General features: G+C 38.6%; 2 protein-coding genes across 6 annotated transcripts in view; one reads left to right on the top strand and one right to left on the bottom strand.

Moving 5' to 3' along the window:
• The window catches only part of Miga (mitoguardin), a 40,144-nt gene that overhangs the window by 5,129 nt on the left and 13,096 nt on the right, over positions 1–21,919 (bottom strand). The window contains exons 1-3 of one of the 4 annotated variants that reach the window (XM_012286753.2): positions 771–1,168; positions 436–663; positions 154–357 (exon numbers count right to left, since the gene is read on the bottom strand). The exons of 2 other annotated variants lie outside the window; for them this stretch is intronic. In XM_012286753.2, the coding sequence (XP_012142143.2) occupies positions 154–319 (166 nt within the window). In that variant the 5' untranslated portion in view covers positions 320–357; positions 436–663; positions 771–1,168. Of the gene's footprint in view, positions 1–153; positions 358–435; positions 664–770; positions 1,169–21,919 lie in introns of those variants that run through there. One more of the 4 variants, XM_076531215.1, reaches the window with a different exon arrangement.
• Positions 2,170–21,919, top strand: part of uzip (beta-pore-forming protein unzipped) — a 31,513-nt gene continuing 11,763 nt past the window's right edge. Inside the window, exon 1 of one of the 2 annotated variants that reach the window (XM_003703956.3) lies at positions 2,170–2,443. The gene's annotated coding sequence lies outside the window, so the exon portion shown is untranslated. Of the gene's footprint in view, positions 2,444–18,034; positions 18,189–21,919 lie in introns of those variants that run through there. The other variant, XM_012286754.2, reaches the window with a different exon arrangement.

Below are 21,919 nucleotides of genomic sequence, written 5' to 3'. Positions count from 1 at the left end.
CGAATGTCGCGACTTTGGTACTTGGCAGTCGCACAAGGGGCCGAGGTAAGTTCAACGACTGATTTTGCAACGCCAGAAGATTTACAAATGAGAGACCCTGTTGGCGGTCGTGTCAGCCAGTCAGCAAAGAGTTGAGGGGTTGAGAGCACCTACTTAACGTTGTCACACTGTCGCAGGATTTAAATTCCGAGTCGGTGACGACATTCTGCGTATTCAACGTTTTGTCACTTGCGATCGGCGTACACACGAAATTCGTCGAGGCGGAAATCGAGCGCGCCGCATCAATTAAGGATATCCACGTCCTAAAGGTGCACCCCATTATCTTCAATCTGTGACCAGAATAAACTTCGTCTGTACCTACGTCAATGATCGTCTATAATGTTCATTATATATTGGTACGGGCATAAATATGTATAGATTTATTAATTTACCGACATTATCGAGATGAGTGGGCTAAAGTAGTTGTTATCCCCATTAATATATCGAGCAATATGTACGCGCTACATGACGTGCAAAAACCAATGGACCTCGTTCTCGTTCCCTTCAATCGGAATTTTGATTTTTATTTCAACTGTCACAGTCTAGAGTAGGGGATGCACAAAGAGAAGGAAAAATATATGCGCAACAGAGGGAGCAAAGTTGGGGTGTTTCCCAGTAACGTACCTACACAACGATGAAATGAATGCGTTAATATGAACTCGGTAAACTGCATTTGGCTGATGGAATATAGGAAGAAAATAAAACGCAATGAAACTAATAAAAAGACTTACGTAAATAAAGTTACGCATACAGTTAATGATCCATATTAAGAGAAAACGATCCTTGGCAGTACGGTATATCTTAATTTGTCGTTCAATGCAAAAGAACCTAAAAACGTTTAAGCAATAAAGAAGATACATCCATAATTACTTTAATATAAATCCAATAGTTGCAACTCGGTTATCAAAGCAATTGATGCACATTCGTGTATCAAAATGATACGGTAACCTACAAAGTGTTACACAAGCCATGTCATTCAACTTCATGATGCAACTTAAAGTATCCCTTATTTCAAGAAGCAGAGGATTCTACGCTGGTTTTATGACAAGGAGAGATTTCATGACGACTACCCTGGTACAGAGAATTCTCTGATCTTCCCATTAAAGAAAAGATACCCCGAAGAATCCAGCACTGCGATGCTGCCGGATGGTTGGCGTCAATAATACCAAAGTGACGTAATCCTTTTGGAGGTTCGTTATTGGAGGATGTGTCATCCAATGGGGAGGGGTCGATACGGCAGCTGGGAGGCGCGCGCGTTCTCAAAGTGTGTTCCAGGCACGCGTTGCGGCATCGCGGTTCGGCGCGCTAGTAGTGCGCTGCTGGAAACCACGTCGAGAAACGTTTGAGAGAGAGTATACTTTTAGGGTGTGTTTCAACTGAGCAAGCGAATGCTCATTTCATTCTTACTTCGATAAAACTCGAACGTAGACGAGCATTCTTTCACTGCTCGACAATCGTTCGCCAGATCGATGTTCGATGCGAACGAATGCTCTAATGAAAACCCTCCCATACCGAGCAATTCGACTCGACGCGATCCAACTAAATTCGATTCGATTCAATTCCACATGACTTAAGTCGACGTAATACAAATCGACATTTTAATTCGATTTGACGTTGTTTGATCTGATACGATTCAATTTGATACACTCAATTAAATACAATTCACTTTTATATGATTTAAATCGAAAATGCACTGTTCTGATTTTTTTTCTCACTAGGAGCTTATGTACGCAATAATATAGCGGGTGCGACCATCTTTTGCGCATGCGTTCATGGACTAATAAAACCCACGACCATATCACTGATTTACGATGATGTAAATTGAAATTGACTATTACACGCGATTCAATTCGCTTTGAATTTGACCTAATTCAGTTCGATATTTTTCAATTCCCCGTTTCGAGCATTTGATTTAAGGTGTACGAATACTCGGCCGCATTCAGCTGTTTGCTCGACGAATGTTCGTTTCCTGCCAAACGAGAACGAACGAATGCTCTTGTTCGTTTTGTTAAAACGCACCCTTATGTGCAGAAAAGAGCGAGGGAGCAGGAAAGCAACACGAGAGAAACGAGGATCGTGAGAGAGTGAGCGCGCAGAAGAAGAAGGGAAGGTGGGACACATTGAGTCCTCGCGCTAGCGTCAGTTATTCGGCTTGCCGCTTACTTGGCGGGTGTAGTGTGCTCTCGTACTTCCGAGGATCGTATCGTACTACCGGGGGCCGTTGACACGCGACATTTACAAACGAAAAATAAGGGGGAAAAAGAAAGAAACTAACTTTGTAACACACGTTCTGTTCCGCGATACAGAATAAAACACACCGGACGACACCTAGTGCCCAGACCGCGTAATCCCGGTCCCATTGATGCCAGTATTCGGACGCTCGCATAATTAAGATAATGCAATAGTAAGTACGATTGTTTCCTTCTTTACGATTTATTGAACACGTTCGGTGTTTGACTGTGAATCGTTCGCGCTCTCGTTTGTCAATGGGACAAATGTCTAGGATGACAATAAGATTCTATTTGAACTATTATAACCTTTCGTACACGAAGAACAAACATACAAAACAATTCTTATCGATGTTTCATCAGATTATTCGGGAAGATAGAACGGCAGGAAAAGGAAACACCTGTTCCAAAATATTGCGTTATTCCTGACAAGACTAGACACACCGAAGGCAGGAAATATCGAAGCTTATACCGTTTCACGTTCCTCGTCTCTTTTTTGCGTTTTATTGATCTACCGAAACCATTCGAGATCAGGTATACTTTGTGTATAGGTCAAGTTCAGGGGTCAGTACATCGTACCCGTTGGATCTTGAATAAAAGTGAATGCCGTAAATGTAGCAATAGCACCGCACCGGCAGATCGATGGAGGTGCCTGGTGCGCTGGTGAACTTGGAAATTTCCCTAGCACACGCGCACTTCCTGCACCCATGATATTTGCGTATCCGTTATACAGCTTTTGCCCTATACACACGAGGGGGTATTTTACTTTCATTTAAACCTTAAAGCACGACATACGACAATTATTGGCGTCTTTAATGTATCAAGTTAGGTTAACGTATACACACGCAGAATAATGTATCGTACAAATGTGAACGATTTTGAGTGTTCTCTACGAAATTCCCTTCTAATCAGAACAGATGTTATCGTAAATAGAATAGAGTAACTGAATCGAAACGGAACCATCTTGAAAAATGAACCTAAATAATCTTTGTATTGATCGCGCGACACTGAGGTTGATTTTGAAAACGAACCAAGAAATTAAATATTTCTAGAAATGATTATTTAAGAAGATTCAAGGGAATGGTCTGTTCGTACGGGCATGAACTGTTAGGTATTCTGTGATGAAACTAATGAAGTTTGTCAACATGTTCAGCATGTTCGTTCTTAAAGAGTTGAACTAAACTGGTCGAGCTCGTATTTCGACCAAAGACTCGATGTTTCTATAATATTTTTTATCAGAATTACCTCCGTAAGAAGTAATTCGTCGAAATATCGTGTACATTTTGTCACGAAGAAAAGTAAATCACAATGATCATGGAATTAGTGCACAATTTTCATCTACAATTTGAAAGTGGTAAATTGAAGATTGTGAACGGAGTCTATTTGCACAAATTACCCGCATTTCACGCCTACATCTCCGTTTTTACCGTGAAAAATGGATGATAGCGTTCGATAAACAACGTGACCTCGTAAACGATACGTGAGTAACACACGTGGATAATTGAATGGTACCTACGCTCGATTAAGTTAATGAAGATGCACAGCATAGAACGTTGAAAGAAACATAATCGCATCCGAGACAGTCACGCCCGATAAACAACGCAGTAATTATGCACGCAAAGCAAATTTTTTTTCATTAATAACAAACCGTACGATAATCACCGTTTCATTATCGAAATTAATCGAACGTTGCGAAAGATGATACGGTCTTAAAATGGACATAAAACCGAACGGATAGAAGGATAAAATGAAATTATTAATAGACCAAATGACACCTTTAAAATCGATTACACGACCGATGCATCTAGCACGTAGACGACCTGTCGATGCACGCAAATTCCACGGGTAACAAGATACATACATGACATGATCGTGTCATTTATTAGGTAATAGTGGATCCCCTGTCGAGGATGCTTCGACCCTGATGAGGCTAATAAAAGTGACATCATTATCGCTCGCCGCAACGAGCTTTTAACCTACGTGGCTCACTCTGATTTTCATAATCTGGTTCACGTCGTCATGATGCCCTGCACCATTAGTTGCAGCCATCTCTTATAACGTCTGTAAACTGTTAAGGGCACGATCAACAAATCGTTTCTTCTTGGTAAATCGATGGAGATCGTTCGCAGAAATTGAGTGCAGACGCTTTTAACAGGTTGACTGTCGCGTACGTCATTGGAGAACGATGCTTCATAAGCAATACAAGTTCATATTTAATAAAAAGTAAATGGGGGCAATTCATAAATGGCAAACTATTAGTTTAATGCTATGGGGATGATTGGTAATCACTTTACATCTTTAAATTCTTAGATAACATTATCCCTAGATCCACGAATAAAAGCGGGATCAAGTTTCGTTTCCAGAAAATTCTTAAACTCTAGAATCATTTCTATGTTCTAAATCCTAATATGTTTAGATTAAAATATCCCTAGATACTAGATTACAGTAGGCCTAGATATTAAAATATTACTGGATTACAATATTATCAGTCCACGATATCCTTAAATATCAATATCCCTAGATCCTAACATCACTAGATATTAATATCCGAGATCCAAATATTTCTAGATACAAATATCCCTAAGTATCAAAATTCCTAGCCCTTAAAATTTACACACCACAATTCCCTAAATCCAGATATCCCCAGATTAAAGAATCACTAGAGCCAAATATCCCCAGATGAAAAATCCCTAGATCCCAATATTCCCGGATAAAAATTCCTAGATCCAAATATCCCCAGATTAAAAATACCTATATACAAATATCCCCAGATAAAAATCTCTAGATCCAAATTTCCCCATATTAAAAATCCCTAGATCCAAAGTTCCCCATATTAAAAAAATCCCTAGATCTAAATACACCCAGATTAAAGAATCACTAAATCTAAATGTCCCCAGATGAAAAATCCCTAGATCCAAATATTCCCGGATAAAAATTCCTAGATCCAAACATCCCCAGATTAAAAATACCTATATACAAATATCCCCAGATAAAAATCTCTAGATCCAAATTTCCCCATATTAAAAATCCCTAGATCCAAAGTTCCCCATATTAAAAAATCCCTAGATCTAAATACACCCAGATTAAAAAATCCTTAGATCTAAATATACTCAGATTAAAAAAATCCCTAGATTGAAAATTTGAACTCTGAAATTAGAGTTTCTAACCAGATAAAAATTTCCCTAGATCTCCAACTCTCTAGATAATTACATTGTTACATGCCTAGTATCGAAAGGAAAGAAGTTTAAATTATTTATTATGTTATTAATTTTGTAAGATGAAGAATTTAGTTTAAAAAATGGATTTATCGAATGTGGAATAATTATAAGCATAACGTGGCTTATTACGTAGGTCCAATTTCACTGTGGCAGTTAACGTGTTAATATTCTAGTTAACTTTCGTCGAGACGAGCATTCAAAGAGAGCATCCATTGTAGAACAGCAAAGAGGGTAGAAGGTGTACGTGCCTCCTACTCGGAGTTCGTCTCCGTAAAGTAGACCAATGGAGGTCACATTATATGGCCACGTCAGCTGCGAAGATCTTCTGTATCTCGATAAACCCGAGGTTCAGTGCCTGGCACTCTTCCGCTCGAGGTTTATCCTTAGAGTTGTTGCAGAATCGTTCGAAGACTTTATCAGACATCACTGAACGTCCGCCTACACGAATTAGAAGATTCGCTTCATGTCAATTGTTTCTTTGATTTAACGGTATTAAACAATTCCGCGTCTCTTCGTGATCGTATATGAACCAGTTTGGCACTGATCATACGACGATACTTTGCAAGTATCATCTGTCGAATTGTCTCTGACTTTTCCCGCGGGAAAGATATTTTGTCTCCGATTTTACTACATTCTCTCGACTTTCGTCTGGGACGAATTCCTAGACAATTCCGAATATATCCCGATAACTGTAGCTTCGAACGTCATCGAGCATTTGAATTCATTAAATATCATCGAGGTATTAGAACTATTTTGATAACGTCACCCTCGTAGGCGTCGTGACCAGCTCGAGGGCTCTCGTACACGCTCGAAACAATTCCGAGCGAGCAAACGGGGCAACGGAATTGAATGCTCGAGTATCTGGAAATGTGGTTGGAAAGTAGCGTAAGGTCGTCGTGTAAATACCGACAATGCGGCAGTGGCTGTTGGCAATTATTCATAGAAGCAATACGAGGACGACCGTCTTTGTGGCTCGTTAATCTTGCCGCGGATTTTAGTCGCTGGTAATAGATTATCGTTCGATCCAAATTTATTCTTATTTATCACCGATGGAGGCTCTAAATTTTATATACAATTGGTGAAAGAAGGGAAACTAGATAGTGTTCATCTCGTTATATCGCCGTTATATAACTCTCGTTATATAGTCGTAGAAAATATTTGAAGTTGATGGTATATTATGTGAGAAGATCTGATGTGTACATAGTATGTTTTGTGATATGATATGGTGATGGCAGTGGTTGTGCATGTGGTGATATAACGCGAGGAGATACAATGCGATATAACGTGTTGCAAGATGGATATGTATAATTTATTGCAATGTGATGCACTGATAAACGAGTTGTAATACAACTTGTCAACATATAACACGCTGCAACGCAATGATAAACAACGCGTCGACATACAACGTGTTGTGATACAACGCATCAATACGTTGTATCACAACGTATAATAAATTCATGCACAACGTGTTAATATACAACTCGTAATATATTTCAAGAAACAACATATAACAATGCAACACATTGCAAAACCATGCGTGACAACACCACACATGAGAATACAACTCGAGGTCACACGACGCACTGTTACACAACTCGTCAGTATAACTCATGGTCACAATACATTATCACACACGGTATTATAATGTGTCTGTGGGAAGTCGGCAATATAACGAGAGTTCACAAGCTACTAAAGGTATAAATTTGAATATGTTCGTATCCTTAACTAGTGCTTCGGTCTTACTACGGATACTCGTGCATTACAGCAATTAACACGTTACGATCCCTAGAAGAATGTGGATACGAAACGCGTGAGAAACTATGGAGAAAGCTTTCGAATGAAGCATCCTAGCGGTTTTGTTTTTAGAATAGCGGTCTTTTTAAAATTGCAACCAGGTGAATCATCGGTCGAGACGATTCGCAAAGGATCGGAGCGGATAGGTAACAGAGAAAGGAACACAGGATCAACACCGTTATACCGGGAGTAAAACGTTCAGTCGTTTCCTGAACGGCCTTTGGATCTCGTTTTTTCCAACACTTTCACGAACGATGACGAAGTAGAATGGTCTTTTCATAACCTACAGAAGTCGAAAGGTTTTGTCGTAACGCCACATGTTTGCGTTACGAAGTGCAAAACAAAACCGTAGAAAGTCTCGAAAGTTCGAAAGGATTTGATAGTCTTCGCGAATGTATTATGCATGTTCAAATTACTGAGGAATTATTGTAGATTGCCGGTTGTTTGCACGATGAAAGTATTAGAATATGCGCGAATTTTTTGAGAGAAAAGGAGAGTATTGCTAGAATCGATCACTAGTTGCACAGAACAGATACGCCCTGACGGTTCGTCAATATTGCATTATCGGTGCAGAGATATCGATAATGCGTTATTTATCTTGATAAGATCGAAGTTACACGTTCGACAAAGCGCCAATTCTTAGCGGCACGGTTTGTTTCTGCAGTGAAGAATTAATCGAAGAAACTTCGCTGTTTATCCAATTTCCGAGGAAGTGAGAATGTTTTAAATGGGTCGTCCAAAGTCCTAGAAACAATTAACACGGAGTTTCTGAAAAGCGAGCGCGTTAGAAAACGCCGATGTTCGTTTAAGGAGTTCAAGGAGCATACGATGCCAATCTGTCTAGAATGAAGAGTAAAACAGAAAGTCCCTGAATCGCATCTGGAGGACTCTGGAAGGCTGGGATTAAATCACGTCCAAAATAAACCGTGGAAGTATTAACTTCGAAACTCCAAACATCACAGTCGATTATTCGAGGGGATTTGCATGCGAAAGAACAACATTCATGAAGCCAGAGGTTTCGAATCGATAACAAACAGACGGATGAAAAGGAATATTACTTTTCCGTTGTGAAGAGGATCGCATAAACGTCTCTTAACATTCTATGCAGAGGATGATTTTGTACAGTGCATAATTTTTCATTTATGAACTTGCATTCATCTTCTAAAGATATCTTAGACATTTCTAAGAATTCTGAGGATTCCTATTTATTTCTAAGGACTCTAATTTATTATTTAAGTATCCTGGAGATATCAATTTTAACCTAGAAAATGCTGGGAATACTTATTTATATTTAGGGAGTTCAGAAGGATAGGTTTTCATATTGGGAATTTTAGAGAGGTATTTTCGACCTGGGAATTTTGGAACGATGTAATTTATAATTTAGGAACTTTTAGGAGTTTAATTTTCAATCTGAGGATTCGTAGGGTGTCAATTTTAAGTTGGGGATTTTGAAGAGATTCAACTTCCAATTTAGGGATTTGGAACTGTACCACTTTCTAGTTTAGGGATTTCCATGATGTGCAATATGGAATCTAGGGATACCCAAAGATCCAGTGTCTAATCTAGGAACCTTCAAGGTCCAATTTTGTAATGTAAAAATTTCTGAAACCTTCAATTACCAATTTAGGGACTTTGAGGTGGTCCAATATCTAACCTAGGGATACCCAAAGGTGCAGTGTCTAATCTAGGAAACTTCAAGGTCCAATTTCTAATGTAAAAATTTCTGAAACCTTCAATTATCAATTTAGGGACTTTGAGGTGTTCCAATATCTAACCTAGGGATACCCAAAGGTCCAGTGTCTAATCTAGGAACCTTCAAGGTCCAATTTCTAGTGTAGGAATTTCTGAGACCTCCAATTACCAATCTAGTAATTTTGAGGTGGTCCAATATCTAACCTAGGGATACCCAAAGATCCACTGTCTAATCTAGGAACCTCCAAGGTCCAATATCTAGTGTAGGAATTTCTGAGACCTCCAATTACCAATTTAGGGACTTTGAGGTGGTCCAATATCTAACCTAGGGATACCCAAAGGTCCAGTGTCTAATCTAGGAACCTTCAAGGTCCAATTTCTAGTGTAGGAATTTCTGAGACCTCCAATGACCAATCTAGTGATTTTGAGGTGGTCCAATATCTAACCTAGGGATACCCAAAGTCCACTGTCTAATCTAGGAACCTTCAAGGTCCAATTTCTAGTGTAGGAATTTCTGAGACCTCCAATTACCAATCTAGTAATTTTGAGGTGGTCCAATATCTAACCTAGGGATACCCAAAGGCCCAGTATCTAATCTAGGAACCTTCAATGTCCAATTTCTAATATAAAAATTCCTGAGACCTCCAATTACCAATCTAGTGATTTTAAGATCATCCAATATCTAATCTTAGAAATTCCACAAACACAACTCAGCTCCAAATTCTTCCTAACGGTCAACCTACAATCCCTAGCGCTAATTTCCAATATAACCCACAATCCCTACTAATATTTCCAACACCACAATCGAAGATATCAAGTTTCTAAAATTATGCGGCAGTATAAAAGTACGTTATAAACATATCGAGAATATTACAGCATAATCCATACAGCCGGCGAATCCATCAGTGTTCACGATTGATAACAGGGGTCTAGTCCTCCGGGTGGCTCTTAAATTTTCAATGCACTCACGGGCAATCGAGCGACGGAAATGAGTTTAACAATGGCTGCAGAGAGACGATCCGGTTGCATAGTCGCCCTTGACAATGATAAATAGATACTGCAGCCACTGTTCTACACGTCGTTAGCGAAGGAAACTTGATCCATAAACTCTGTACGATAACGTCGTGTCGGCGCTTATCGCGCGAAAAATCGTGGCTCGGGAAAAAATTCGAGTTACGGTTCGACGATATTAACACGGTCGTAAATTCGATTCGCGGAGATCGCTCATCGACGCGACGAAAGCTCAGGACCGTGCGCGGTTGTGTTCTTCCTCGAGCGCCCCGATATCGAAAAATTAATTTGGAGTTTACATTGCACGATTCTGATCCAGACTCGAGCTACTATCTACTCGTGAAACTCGTGTCCTCAAAGTTCATGTTCTTTCACGCATCGACGATTTTACTACCGCACTATATTTTCAGAACAACATACCTTGGAAACTTTCATAGTCACATTTTAAGAACATATAATTAGGGGTACTAGGAGCTAAATATTAGGATCTAATGATTTTTTGATATACAGATATGTGTAGGATCGAAATAATCGAGGTTGACGGTAATGTTTTTTGGGAATAACGATAACAAAATAATTTTAACAATTCAATAAAAGTAAAATCAATTTACAATCAATAAAATCAGAAATCAATTATAGACAATTATGCGACAACTTCTCGGACAACGTACTACTTCAACCGTTACGATAAGACTCCTTGCGACGCCGTTTTCCTCATTCTCCCCCAATTCCCGCGTAAAAGGAAACAAATGCCATCCGCTCCTTTGTCCTCTCGCTAATTTTTTGCGCCAAATCATAGTAACGCCAAATTCTCTTGGCGCCAATTGTCCGAGTCTCCCGATCGTACCCGACGACCCCCGAACAAACCGATCCCTCATATGTTATAGGCAGTTTAGAATTTACCACTAGAAAGACTGAAACTTTGATTCATTTTGACTGCTTTGGGGCAATATAGGTATAACACATATATATATACCGGAAATGAAAGAGGGGGGAGGTAATTACAATTATTAATAAACGCATTTATATGTTGTACAAAAAGTTACAAAATTCTAAGAAGCTGTGTCATTCTATACACAATTGTTTTTCTAATTGAAATTGAAAAGCAGTCAAAATGACTGCCTTAGGCAATCTAGTGTTAAACAGATATCCATTTGTATAGCAATATAGAAATACTCATATGTATGAACTTTACAAATTTAAAAATGTTTAAACTTACGGAAGTGATCTAAAAATTTAAAAACATGGTCATATATCGCATACAAGTTTCACTTTTATAGCAGTAAAAAAGCTGAACCGTGTTATATTCAATCAAAGGTAAAAGCATTCATTTTTTCCGCTAATGGACGCATAAGTATTTCGCAAGAGTGATTCAAGAGCAACGGGAAAAAAAGTTTACCTTGATGTGGTATGCAAATAAATCTAAACCGGTGTAAAACGTCGCGTAACACGATGAAACTTACGTGATAGCGAGCTACCTGCGACACCGGTTTTTGGCTGAGGAGAACGTGACTTCGTATATGTTTTTTTTCCACGTTACATCATGAACCGAGAATATTTTATTGCCTGCCATCTTGAGCTGTCGACAACCGCGGAACAACTTGTTAAGTGTTAACAACGTAAGGTCGAACGATGGTCCGCAACGTTGGTGTACTGATTCCACAAATCGTAACTTCCTTGACCCGAAAATCGTCTCCCAGTATATGGGATTTCTTGGAAACCTGCCATTATCCTTCGGATGAAATGCTTCTTGAATTATATTGTTACTTTAGCGGTTCACTGTCGGAGGATTAAACGAAACGGACTTGAACAGCGTTGTTTTATTATCGCGTTTTAAACGTTTGGGACGGGTTTGTTTAAGCTTGTTAATTTGGTGAAATGGTAGTCGATGGAGGATAGTGGGCTTTCTTTGCAGTGGAATGTCGTTAGGTTTGGTTGAGTGTACATTTTTAGGTTCTTAATTTTGAGGTTTCGACAATTCCCCACATTAATTCAGTAATCCCAAAAATGTTGTTTATTATTAAAAGCGTCGACTGCCGTGGTCACTAGCCCGCCCAAAAATGTGTTAGCAACGCATAGCTTCCTCTCATTTCGTCGCTTATTACCCTAGATTAAAGAAAGCACAAAAGGACGTTCACTTGAAACGTTCATAATCCCATGCGTTTACGCACGTATCATCCTCGTTTGCGCGGGACTTTTGGTCGCCAACGGCACTCGACAAAGGTAAAGAAATAAAAAGCTCAACACGGAACAGCAGCGTAGGCTAAAGCTAGTCCAGGTTTCTTTTGTTCCATTGTACGTTGTTCGTAACAGACGCGTGCAGCCGACAACGAGTCGCAGTGGGGTACCTGAGGTGTCTCTTCGTGACGTTTGCTTTGTTGCCCGCCAGAATTTACTTCTTCCTCGTCATTACCGTAGTCTGAAGGACTTGTCGTGTGTGTACACTTTTTTTTATTCCCTCTCTCTCACCCTGGCTGAGGGTTACGTGTACAACGCGGCTAAGAAGCACGAGTATCAACGAGTGTTCTCTCGTCCCTGTGGATTGCTTCAGGGACGCGGGGGTGTTATCATGGTAACGCTGATAGCGTGACCGTGGAGAAAGTCGATACCACTCTCATTTCGTATTCCCAAGGCAAGGGCATGCCCTATCTTATTGCTCTAGCATTACCAAACAACTGCTGCTTTTATTCTAGTTTTTTGAGGTACATGGTCACGCACAATACGTGTTATCACCCGTTAACCCTTTAGCGCTCATCGCATAGATGTTTACAGCAAATTAAAGCTTAAGGTTTACTAAAAACTTCCTCGTTGTTCGTTAATACAAAATGGCTGACTATTGAATATAACAAGAAAGGATCCTATTATTTATAACAGGAATTTTGAAACATATGAAGTCTTTTAGAATTTCATGACATAAAAGTGTAACGAAGGACCACTTGTGTTACATCAAATTAAAGCTTGAAGTCTACTGAAAATTACTGTATAGGTGCACTGTCCATGTTCATTAATACAAAATGGCTGAATGTTGATTATAACAGCAAACGATCCTATTATTTATAACAGGAATTTGAAACATATGAAGTCTTTTAGAATTTCATGACATAAAAGTGTAACGAAGGACCACTTGTGTTACATCAAATTAAAGCTTGAAGTCTACTGAAAATTACTGTATAGGTGCACTGTCCATGTTCATTAATACAAAATGGCTGAATGTTGATTATAACAGCAAACGATCCTATTATTTATAACAGGAATTTTGAAACATATGAAATCTTTTAAAATTTCATGACATAAAAGTGTAACGAAGTAGCACTTGTGTTACATCAAATTAAAGCTTGAAGTCTACTGAAAATTACTGTATAGGTGCACTGTCCATGTTCATTAATACAAAATGGCTGAATGTTGATTATAACAGCAAACGATCCTATTATTTATAACATGAATTTTGAAACATATGAAGTCTTTTAAAATTTCATGACATAAAAGTGTAACGAAGTAGCACTTGTGTTACATCAAATTAAAGCTTGAAGTCTACTGAAAATTACTGTATAGGTGCACTGTCCATGTTCATTAATACAAAATGGCTGACTATTGAATATAACAAGAAACGTGCTGTTTGAGAACATATGAAGTCTCCTAGAATTTGAAGACATAAAAGTGTCACGAAAGACCACTTGTCTTACATCAGATTACAGCTTACAGTTTACTGAAAATGGGGATATAAATATATAGTCAATATTCTTAGTATTAATTCACTAATCAACAATTATATCTAACATGTTATATCATCAGTTATATCCCATCTTGAATGAAGAACTAGTCAGTTATTTTAAGAATATTGATAAACTATCTACATAATTATTTTCTACAAAGTCTAATCTTTAAATTGACCTAACATAAGTGCTACTATTTAATCATTTTCTGTCATGAAATTTCATCAGACTTCATATATATTTTATTATTACTTATTGTCTGACATAAATGATTACTAGTCATTTTACATTAAAAACATGAATGAAAAATGTATACAGTAATCTGTAGTAAACTTCAACCTTTAAATTGATGTATCATAAGCATCATTTGCTAATCCTTTTATTTCACGAAATGACGTTAGATCATACAAGTAGCATTCACAGTAAAAACTTCCTAAAGTACACGTAATCCGTACATTAAACAATAAATACAAAATAGTGCACCGAATAACAATGTAAAAATCCGGAAGTCACGAACCGAGTCCAAGCGTTAAGTAGCGTGCAGCGGTAATAACGGAAAATTTCAGTAATTTTTCTATCAGTGACGATTTTCTCACGCGATGAAAATTATTTAATCAACCGGTACGATATATAAATTTAATCGTACGTCACGTGTTTCTACAGACGATCGTTATAAACGCGGCGTTGGAGAAATCGAGGCTAAGTTCATTTGGAACGTGTGTACGTGCATTTGTGCCGACTAATCTGATGAAGATTGATCTTATTATCATTTACTCACGGGGGTTGCGGGGGTTATCGATGAACTCATTCTTCAAGAACATGCTGAGAGTGTTTCTCTGACTGTATGAATGGATTTCACCTGAAGTGAATTCTGAGAGCACTTTCAGTGAAAGGTTTATTGTGATAGGTTTGATATACTTTCAATTTTTGGAATTTTTTTGTTGGGAAATTTTCAAATTTTGGGTTTTATGGATTTATGAATTGTTGAAGTGGCAAGTTTTGGAATTTTTAGATTTTTTAATTTCTACTTTTCCTAATTCCATATTTCCCTATTCCCATGTTTCCTAATTCCACATTTCCCTATTTCCACGTTTCCCAATTCCCACATTCCCCAATTCCCACATTCCCCAATTCCCACATTCTCCAATTCCACATTTCCCTATTCCTACATTTCCCTATTCCCACATTCCCCAATTCCCACATTCTCCAATTCCACATTTCCCTGTTCCCACATTCCCCAATTCCCACATCCCCCAATTCCCATATTCCCCAATTCCACATTCCCCAATTCCACATCCCCCAATTCCCATATTCCCCAATTCCCACATCCCCCAATTCCCATATTCCCCAATTCCCACATCCCCCAATTCCCATATTCCCCAATTCCCATATTCCCCAATTCCACATCCCCCAATTTCCATATTCCCCAATTCCCACATCCCCCAATTCCCATATTCCCCAATTCCACATCCCCCAATTCCCATATTCCCCAATTCCCACATCCCCCAATTCCCATATTCCCCAATTCCACATTCCCCAATTCCCACATCCTCCAATTCCACATTCCCCAATTCCTCGACCCCCAATTTCCACGTTCCCCAATTCCTCCACCCCCAATTCCCACATCCTCCAATTCTCCATCCCCCAATTCCCAAACTCCCAATTTCCAAAACCTGAAACCACCACTTAATTCTCAAAACCCAAAAGCTCCCAAACACCAACACACTACTTATCATACCCGGACAGTTGCACGATAAACTTTATCAAATCGATCACCGTGTTTGCTCTCGAAATACCTTCGAAGGTGTCAGAGAAGTCTGTTGGTTTCACGATAAAAGCGAGCACGTCGAAGATAGGGGTTGTAACAAAATTTCGAGAAGGAATATACCGTGTCGTTTGTCGTTGCATAAATGCATGGGGACCGTAATCTATTTATCAGTGCATATGTGCCCTCGAGACTGGCTCCCTTTCATGCGCAATCGACCGATACTCGTTCCTTTTACGTTGCCAAAGGTCTCAAATATCCGCACGAGAGCACGGCTTTTACCTGAGTCTAAAACGCGACCTTCGATGCTCGAATCGTGTTCGTAACCCATTATGAATTTATGCGAACAGAAAAAGTAAGTTCACCGTGACGAAAGTTTAGTTGGGAAACTCCTATTTACATATTTCGATACGCATTGCCGGGAAACTCTTATATAGGTACTTCTTTTGCTTTTCTAGCAAATAACTGAGAAATAGAAAAACGTATAAATATTCCATTTATTTATTTTTCTTATGAAATCACGGATTTCTTACAAGAGGAGGAATATTTAGGGATAGTTAGGGATATTTTAGGGATGTAATATTTAGCTAGGGATATTTAGAGGTCTATTTACGAGTGCAATGTTGGAACTAGTGAATTTTTACGATATGGAATTTCGAGTCTAGGTATTTCTGAGTATGGAACTTTAAGTCTAGGGAGTTTAGAGTACATGAAACTTTGGATCTAAGGAATTTTAGTAGTACAGAATTTTTTAGCTAGGGACTTTCTATTATGGAAATGTGGTTCTAGGAAATTCTGAGTGCATGAAATTTTTGATCTAGGGATTTATTAATGTGAAGCTTAGGATCTAGGGAATTATCTTGTGCGAAATTTTGAATCTAAGGATTTTGCGAATATAAAATTTAGGAACTAAGGAATTTTGCAAGTAAAAAATTTCAGGTCTAGAGACTTTTGAATACAGAATCTTGTGCCTAGGGAGTTCAGACCGTATGAAATTCTTGATCTAGGGATTTCCGAATGTGTGGAACTTTCATCCTAGGGACTTCTAGTCATCTCATTTTCGATCTAGGAACTTCAGAAGACCTAATTGCCATTCTAGAAATTTTTATGGACTCCAATTCTAAATCTAGGGATTTAATTAATTTAGGGTTCAATTTCTAATCTAGTATTTCTATACTGAGACTGAAATTCTAATCTAGAGAATCCTAGAAGTTCAGCCTCGAATTTAAAAATCTTCAAGAAGTATAATTTTTAATCAAGAAACGCATAAGGATATAATCCTTTTGTCCGCGCAGAAGCAACACTTAAAAACATTATAAAAAGCAACGTGACATTGGTGGGTCTGCGCGTGTTTACATAACCACGCCGTTTTGTGCCCGCTAGTCAGGCACGTCTCCCGAGAAATTCAAGGATAACGACGAGAAACGATTAGCGATTCTAATAAAACGAGTTGATTCGATGGCATTCTCACGTCAAGAGATTCAGAGAGATATCAGCGACGAGCCACGAATAATGCCGTAATGGATTGCGTGAACGCGTTTGCGAAGGCACGCGATCCCAGTAAACCGAGATGCAAGCTCGGTTGTCCTAGGTAATGGTGTTGTAAACCGAGAACACGCCAGGCTGTGATCTTTCTTGCTGCTCCAAATTCAATTTCGAATGTCCACATTTATTTTTTTTTTCGGGTAACATTCTTTTTTATTTTGGAAATTTTATTTGTTAGGTAGGGTGTGAATAATTTTTTGAGGTTGGATTAGGTTTCTATTTTTTAATTTTGGAATTTCTATATTTTTTAAGTTTTGTATTTTTCAAATTTTATATTTTCTAATTTCTATATTTCTCAATTCCACATTCCCCAATTGCACACATCCTAATTCCAACATTTTCCAATTTCCACATTCCCTAATTCCCACATTTCCCAATTCTAACATTCACCAATTCCCACATTCTCCAATTCCACATTCACCAATTCCCACATTCTCCAATTCCACATTTCCCTATTCCCACATTCCCCAATTCCCACATTTCCCAATTCCACATTCCCCAATTCCCACATTTCCCAATTCCAACATTTTCCAATTTCCACATCCTCCAATTCCCACATTCCCCAATTCCCACATTTCCCAATTCCAACATTTTCCAATTTCCACATCCTCCAATTCCCACATTCCCCAGTTCCCACATTTCCCAATTCCAACATTTTCCAATTTCCACATCCTCCAATTCCCACATTCCCCAGTTCCCACATTCCCCAGTTCCCACATTTCCCAATTCTAACATTCCCCAATTCCTATATTCCCCAATTCCAACATTCCCCAATTCCTACATTTCCCAATTCCTACATTTCCCAATTCTAACATTCACCAATTCCAACATTCCCCAATTCCCACATTCTCCAATTCCCACATTCACCAATTCCAACATTCCCCAATTCCCAAACATCCAAATCACTCTACCCAGCTCTTCGAAACGCACTTCATACCACTCCAAGGTAACCTTCCCCCACCTCAAAAAGTTAAAGTTTTCCTCTTAAATGCGCAAAAGTTCCTAATCAAATCACTTTTCCACTACTCGCAAACAGATTACTACAACGCAAAGAAACGCTGCATATACACGCTTGTAAACATGAATATAAAAAAGTAAGAGTGACTCACGATTCATCATTAAAGAGTTTAAAACGTACGTAAACTCAGTGAAGTGGTCCAGTGAGTTTAAATTCAAGAGCGAGGTATGACATCACCGTAATATATTTTTTTTTTAATTTCAAAGTACACGAACATGTATGTGAGTCATCGTGTACTTCGAAAAGGCTCGAAATAACGATTCCAGGAGAGTGACGAGACTTTCTCTGAAATTACTGGCTCCAAAGGTTTCCGTGGCTAATTTAGCGTGAAAGTCAATTATCTAATTTCATTGGTAACGTTTCACTATGGGATATATTAATGTGTTTCGAAGAATTTTGTTTGTGGGTGAGAGAAAGGTTTCTTTAATTGGAAGAGAGTTGTTGGTGTGATCTGAGTGTATCGTAATTGAGGTTGTTTATTTACGACGTATGATAATGGTAATATTCATTGGGGAGGTGGAGTTAATATTTAAGGGAAGTAGTGAAGAGGAGATTGAAGTTGTGGAGTTATTAAGTTTACAAGTTTGGATGTTTTTAGAAGTTCAGATTTTGTGAATTTTTAGATTTATATTCGTAAATTGTGAAATCTCTAAATTGTCAGATTGTTTGATTTCTGTTTCCTTAAATCTTCATATTTCCAATTTCCCACTTCACCAGATTCCCACATTTTCGAAATCCCACATTCCTCAATTCCAACATTTTGAAATTCTACATTCTCCAATTCCCACATTCCTTAATTCCACATTCCCCATTTCCCAAATCCCCAATTCCAATATTTTCCAATTCCCACATTCCTCAATTCCCAAATCCCCAATTCCCACATTTCCCAATTCCCACATTCTCCAATTCCCAAATCCCGAATTCCAACATTCCCCAATTCTCACATTTCCCAATTCCCACATTCCCCAATTCCCACATTTCCCAATTCCCACATTCTCCAATTCCCAAATCCCCAATTCCAACATTCCCCAATTCCCACATTTCCCAATTCCCACATTCTCCAATTCCCAAATCTCCAATTCCAACATTCCCCAATTCCCACATTTCCCAATTCCCACATTCCCCAATTCCCAAATCCCCAATTCCCACATTCCCCAATTCCCAAATCCCCAATTCCAACATTCCCCAATTCCCACATTCCCCAATTTCCACATTCCCCAATTCCACATTCCCCAATTCCTCCACCCCCAATTTCCCACATCTTCAAATTTCCATATCCCTAAACTACCAAATCCTCAATCTCCCAATCCCTAAACCACCAAATCCCCAAATCCAAAATTCCCAATACTCATACATCCCCAATACAGTAACCACCGCTCCATCATTTTCCCCAAATAAACCAAACCCCTCCAAATCCTTGAAAGTGTCTCCTTCCAAAGCGGAACATTGAATAATGTCTCCATATTGAACTTGATCCCGTCTGGAATGATATTATTCATTTGGCCATGTGTCTTTCTTGTTGTGCACCTCTGGTCGGCACGCGGAGCTCTCAATTAAATAAACTGTCCGGTATGCCCGGCTCAAATAAAAGTTCCGTATAGTTAAGGTCAGTAGGTCGGCGTCGTATCAAATGAAATATACGAATACAGTCTGACCGAATTACGGCAAGGACGAGTAGTCGTGTTAATAATGCATGCGGCACACATTGCGTCCATCTTTGTCCGCTTACCCTTTCGCCTGTAAATCTCTCGTCGATCTACACGACCGATGCATCATACGTGATTAGGGTTCGCTCTCTCGCTATTTTTTTCCCTTTTACGCTCTTTCAATTACGCTTGCAGCTCGATTTCCTTTGATGTACCGCGGTCTGATATCGAATCGCACCGCAACCAATCTATTTCGATGGAAACCGCACGATACGCTTTTTGAGAACCATTTCTGTTGAACTCTTCTCGGACTTTGACGAGTCTCATGACGCACTGATGGCTCAAATATAACAAATATTTATAAAATTTTTAATAATCAACTTAAAATTTAGGTTCAACTATAATTTGAATTATGGAAGATCGCTGAATATAAGATATTAACATTTTAATTTTTATGGGTTTGTTTAAACATTATAGTTATGAATTAGTTTCGACTGACGCATCTGTACGGTATGTTATATATTTCTTTTTTTTTTTGAATAAATTGAAGAGAGCTTCTTACAAATACTATGAAAAGTGTCGGGAAATATAACCGAGATTAAAGGTCCGTGAAAAGAGGTCTAAGAGGAGACGAAAATTATCCTGTGAATAGTGGCGGGAATCGAGTTGAAATTCAAATGGGCTTCAAAAGGCATTGTACGGAATCGTCGATTTGTGGACGTAAAGCTTGTTAAAAAGATGCCGAAGGAATTTCAATGAATGGATCCGTATTCTTGAAGCTGCCTTTGATATTCTTCGAGCATTTAATTGCTTCCTTTTGTGAGCAGGAGTACAAGTCTGAACACTGATCTGATAATCTGTACAATGTTAAAGTGTTTTGATTGGACTTCATTGATGTGCTGCTCGAAATAATTAGAGATCAGTAGATAATACGGAATTTATGAAAGTTGAATGGGAGTTCACTTACGAGTTACATTGCGTAATATTATTTAAGAATGGTAAATGATATTGCTGATTTAACAACGTGATTTTAACATACACTGTTATTTGTTTAATATACAAACAAGTTATAACTGAAATTAAATTTATAAATTAAAAGATGAGGGATTTCTAAATGTTATGGCGAATTGATCTATGTAGAAATAGTACGCAATTTTATTAAAAATATAAATTATTGTGTAATGTTTGTAATGTGTACTTAGCGGAGCGCGATGAGTGCATGACTGGTAATCTGGAGATCGCGGGATCAAATCTCGTCGTCGCGGTTCACTGCTAATGAAATTAGAAAGAAAATAAATCACGAGTTAAATTGTGCGAGTAGATTACAAAACGGCACATATTGGTATTTACAAAATTCTAGAAAGTGAAACAAAAAAGCTGTGCTATATCAAATTTCTAAAATACTCAAACTCAAATATTCTCAAAACCTTTAAAAATTGAACAAATACTTTTCAAATCCTAAAATTTCCAAAACCTCCTAAATTACTAAATTCCCAAATTGTCTAAAACTTCCGTAACTTTCACATTCTAAAACTCCCTAAAAAATGCGGATATCACGCAGAAAAAAGGTAGTAGAAACCATGTAAGCTTATAAAAAAAGTGAGCGATGATTCAGTAAAGTGTTAAACGGTCGAGTCTCACCTACATCACGGCCAATTTACGCTCTCGGTACGTTGCATCGCGTGGAAGCCGGAAAATTATGTAACCGAGATTCCGCGATAGTCGCGCGATACGCTAAAATAGGAGAGAAAAAGAAAAGAAAAATGTAGCACGAGGGAAAAACAGTCTTATAACGCCGGTCACGGAAGGCAGATGGAATCCTCATGAATATGAATTTGACCGACCTCGGAAAAAAAGAAACGCGTGAAAACGGCGTACGGTTAGTTGGAACTCTCGACTCGTGCCCGAGACATTATTAAAGACTTATATATCAAACCGGTTGCAAACCTACATCCGACGACTTGTTGACAGGTCAACTATTGCGCGAACACCCTCCCTTTATCCTATTATTTTCGGTTGAACGACGATGAACTCGGCCAACCTGACACATCTTGGATTACCAGTGTCACGGTCAAACCTCTACTTCTTCGGCTACATTTGCATTGTGGATAGGAGAGGTCGGGTTCTTTCGGGGTTCACGGTTTTTGGAATGTTGAAGTGCTTGGGTGGAGTGGTGTTTAGGTGTTGTGGTCAGTGGACATATGGAAATTTGGGGTGGTCGGATTTTGGGGGTTTGAGAGTTTTGGGATT

Source organism: Megachile rotundata, chromosome 4 (genome assembly GCF_050947335.1).
Source record: "Megachile rotundata isolate GNS110a chromosome 4, iyMegRotu1, whole genome shotgun sequence".
NCBI lineage: Eukaryota > Metazoa > Arthropoda > Insecta > Hymenoptera > Megachilidae > Megachile > Megachile rotundata.
This window is presented reverse-complemented; position numbering and strand designations above follow the sequence as displayed.